This window comes from Zingiber officinale, chromosome 6A (genome assembly GCF_018446385.1).
Source record: "Zingiber officinale cultivar Zhangliang chromosome 6A, Zo_v1.1, whole genome shotgun sequence".
Taxonomy (NCBI): domain Eukaryota; kingdom Viridiplantae; phylum Streptophyta; class Magnoliopsida; order Zingiberales; family Zingiberaceae; genus Zingiber; species Zingiber officinale.
Window position 1 is genome coordinate 9,403,525 of NC_055997.1, and position 4,564 is coordinate 9,408,088.

General features: G+C 37.9%; 1 protein-coding gene across 1 annotated transcript; it reads right to left on the reverse strand.

Moving 5' to 3' along the window:
- Positions 1–2,650: 2,650 nt before the first annotated feature.
- LOC121993704 (aquaporin NIP1-3-like) lies at positions 2,651–3,979 on the reverse strand. Its single transcript, XM_042548050.1, has 5 exons — positions 3,796–3,979; positions 3,484–3,708; positions 3,198–3,398; positions 3,064–3,125; positions 2,651–2,982 (listed from the first exon to the last, which is right to left on the reverse strand). Exons 1-5 carry the CDS (start codon positions 3,946–3,948, stop codon positions 2,805–2,807), a joined length of 819 nt encoding a protein of 272 aa, XP_042403984.1. The 5' UTR covers positions 3,949–3,979; the 3' UTR covers positions 2,651–2,804.
- Between the last annotated feature and the right edge of the window lie 585 nt (positions 3,980–4,564).

The window sequence follows — 4,564 nt, forward strand, 5'->3', positions numbered from 1 at the left end:
CTTGTAGTTGTGCATGTGACTAACACTAGTTCTTATTCTTTGAAAAGGGCTATTGATGCTTTATTTGTGCAACATGGTTTATCATTATCTAGATTGAGAGGCCAAGGATATGATGGGGCTTCAAATATTCATGGTGAGGTCAATGGGTTGAAATCTCTGATACCACAAGAACATCTATTGCAATGTATATTCATTATTTCTCTCACCAACTCCAATTAGTTCTTGTTGCTTTTGCCCATGATAATTTTACTGTGAGTAAATATTTTAGGAATGTCACCATGATTATGAATATATCTGGAGTATCTTGTAAGAGGAGAGATCATCTTAGAAAGATTCATCATGATAAGATAATTGTTGAATTGGAAAGTGGAGAAAGCACTAGTGGAAAAGGAAAAAAAATAAAGAAACTAGTTAGGGATACTTGTTGGGGATCACACTACTTAACATTATTTCATATATGCTCTATGTGGTCTTTAGTGATAGAAGTGTTAGGAAATGTACATGATGGCACCTCTTATTCTGCGAATAAAGGTGTTGTCGTGGGTTTAATTGAGAAGATGGAGAATTATCAATTTATTTTTGTGCTGCATTTGATGAAGTATATATCGGGGATTATACATGAGTTATCACTTTCCCTACAACAAGGGGATCAAAATATTGTTCAAGTCATGTCCTTGATTAGAAGTGTAAATGCCGACTACAAGACTTCAAGGGAGATGGATGGCAAATAATTTTGGAACAAGTTAACACATTTTGTTAATTGAATATGATCCCAATACTTGATGTGGAGGACAATATGCTAACTCGTAGTTATGGCAGGCATAGAGGGCAACTCATCACCAATTTTCATCATTATCATATAGAGATTTTTTTTCAAGTATTATTTCTAAAAATCTATTTTTTTGTTAAAGTGATTTCATTGATTATTAATGTTATCATGGTTACAAATTTGAATGCTAAGTTGTTGATTTAATTATACAAGAAATGAATAATCATTGTTTAGAAGTTAGTACGGAATTACTTGGTTGCATAGCATGTCTTCATCTAAGAAATTCTCTCTCAATTTGATGTTCACAAACTCATCCATCTTGCTGATTTTTATCCTGAGGACTTCTTTGGTACTGATTATTTATTTTTGAAACAACAACTTATGAGTTACTTTTATAATTTGCAAGATGATCCTCAATTTTTTTCAATTGATGACTTGGGAATTCTTGCTTAGAAATTGGTTGAAATTGAAAAATATTTGGTTTTCCCATTGGTTTATCGTATGGTATGGTAGAGTTGGCATTAGTTTTACCAGTTTACAACTGCTTCCGTTGAATGAGTTTTTCTGTAATGAAAACTGTGAATACTGATTTACGTAATAGAATAGGGAATGGATGGATGACAATCTAGTTGTATACATTGAGAAGGATATTTTTTCTAAATTAAAAATGAGGAAATATTACAATATTTTCATCAAATGCAGTCTCGTAGAATTCAATTGTCTCCTCTTGTACCGACTCATCTATCGTCGCAGACTTCTGTTCCAATCAGTCAAGGTGTTTCTACTTTCTTCCCATGATAGATGAGGTGACCTCCTCCCCCTCCTCGAGATATCAATTCACCTTGTATTCTACCAGAATTTGTGGAGTTCTGTTCCTTGCCGAAATTATAAATTTGCTCGCTTTTCTTACTAGCCGAAATGGAGTTTACTTGTTGACTTAGTGAAATTAGTGATCATGGACTACCCCGAACTGAAGTTCATCAAGTTTGATTAAATGTTCTCAATATTAAGTGAGATAAGGAAAAGACTCTCAAGTTCTTATTAGTCTCTTGATAAATTCTAACAATATCATTTCAATCACACACACATAAAACTTACTATCAGCAGAGTAAAAAGACTTCAATTTTTACTTTTCATGTATTTTTATTATTTTACCGTTGTAAAACTTTAATTGTTAAATATATTTATTTAGCCATATAAAAAAATATTTGTGCAATTTAGTCTCCTAAAAAAAAATTTCTGATTTCACCCCTATATATTTTTTTTGTTCTGATTCCACCCCTATATATATATATATATATATATATATATATATATATATATATATATATATATATATATATATTCACCTACCTTTCAAAGTAAATATGTAAGATTTTACCAATCGAGATTTTTAGGAATCAATTAAATAGTTTTTAATGTGCCATCAAAAGATTATTTAATCAATTTGTAAGGTGCCAGCCACGAAATGTTTTAGTTCTTTTTTATATTTATCATGGAAGATACTCAGATCTACACGTTCATTTGTTAAAAAAACAAAAATAATAGTAAGGGGGCGTTTGGTTTAGGGTAATAGGAGTGGGGAATGGGAATGGGAATCATTGATTCCCATTGTTAATGTTTGGATTATAGGAATAGGAATACGAATAAGGGAATGAATCCTTGAAATTGGGTAATGACTCATTCCCATGTACCTCCCCTTCAATGAGTCATTACCCTATTTTCATCAATCAAAGTATTCCCTTATTCCAAAAATACCAAACTTTGATAATACAAAATTGTATTTAATGTTGATTTTGTCGAGTGAAAGGGAAAAAAAAAAAAAAGTTAAGCAAGATCTGAAACTCTAGCATCAGAATCAAGTAAAATCCTAACACCATGAAAATGTGAATTCGAAAGGTTTATTATTATCAGTAAAATCTGCAATATTTTCTTTCAAGGAACGAGAAAGTTTAAGAAAAGTTTTTCCTTCTATCTATAATTTCACAGTTGAAATCATGGAACTTTGCATCATGGAAATCGACGTCTATATGTTTTACGTGTTGATCTCCCGGACGGGCTTGTCGCCGACGCGAAGGAGATTGTAAGCCGCCGCTCCTGCGACCGTGCCGGCGGTCGGCCCCAGAATGTACACCCAAATCCCCCTCCATTGGTCCAACACGATCGCCGGCCCGAGGGTCCTCGCCGGATTCATCGACGCCCCCGACGTCGGCCTGCGATCGATGTACACCATTTCATTCAAGAACTCTCTTTGATTTTGAATTTATGATGGTTAGAGATCGGATTATACTCACCCTGCGATGAGCACGTTCAACAAGACGGTTGCTCCGACCACGATCCCGGAAAAGCCTCCGATCTGCAGAGCAAAGATCAATTTTGAGAACTAGACATTAATTCTGCGGCGGAAGTGGTGGCGACGTGCGCTCACTGCTCTGTGATCCGTGGCGACGCCGGAGATGACGAACATGAGGGCGAATGAGATGATGAACTCGAGAACCAGAGACTGCAGGTCGGAGCCGGCCGGGACGGTGCCGTAGAAGAGCTCGCGCTTGTTCCCGCCGAACAGGAGCTTCAGCGTGCCGCTCGCCAAAGTCGACGCCAACACCTGAGCCGAGAGGTAAGCAGGCACCTACGATCGAGATTCGGATGCGTCAGTAAAATCTTCCAATTTTTCCGTGGATGGATACTTATAGCAGAGTAGGACGCCGGCAGACATGTTTCCAGGGGAAGCGGCCGGAGGCGGCGAAGGCGACGGTGACGGCGGGGTTGAAGTGGGCGCCGGATACGTGGCCGAGGGAGTAGACCAAGGCGGTGACGGCGAGGCCCCAAACGACGCAGATGCCCGGGAAGGTGACGACGCCTTTGGTGGTCAGGTTCACGACAACGGAGGCGCAGCCGGCGAAGATTAAGAAGTAGGTGCCAAAGATCTCGGCGAGGACCTAAATTAGAAGGAATACTCCACACTTTTTTCTCCAAAAATGGGAAGGAAGTCAGGAACGATTTCCAAAAATGCCAAAGATTTGCACCTTTTGGTAGAAAAGAACAGAGCAGGAGCGATCTTTGTCCGAAGAACTCGAAGGAGTTTCACGCTGTTCTTCGGCGTTGCTCTCCGCTCGAGCGGCTCCTTCTTCCATGGAGCTTGTTGCTTCGTCCACGGAATCAATCATCTGCGAGGTCATACACGAGAGGAATGGGAGGTGATCTGATCCAACAACCGACCAACAAAAATGTATTAAAAAACAAGTAGATTATTCTCGCTTACTTGTTTTAAGGATTAGGTGAAAAAACAGTGACGAACAGTTAATTTAACTGCGCCGCCTTGTGGTTTAGGGAAGAGAAGTAGAGAACCAACCGCCCGGCCAACAATAACTGCAAACCCTTTCTGCATATTCTTTTCTATCATGCACAAGATATTTTGATCTTAATTTAATCACGAAGTTAATTGTAACAGAAGAATGTGTATCATGTTCAATCCTAACTTGTACATCCTGGAAGTCATCTAAATAATATCTACTTGGACATTCAAATCATAGGTAAGATAGTTAGGACTAGAGTGATTGATGAAATAGAATTGACATATATGACCAAGTATTTTCATCTCTACAAGTCATTGAGTATAACTATTACTTAAATAAAGTCTATGATTTCTGATAAGTCTAGGCCATCTTTCGAGTTGCTGAATTACAAGGCCAGTTGATCATATACAATGAGTTCAAAGATGCACTGGTTGCCAGGAAAACAAAGGCGAAATCAGAGTAATTATTATGTATTTCAAGAGTCTTGATTCCCCTGATA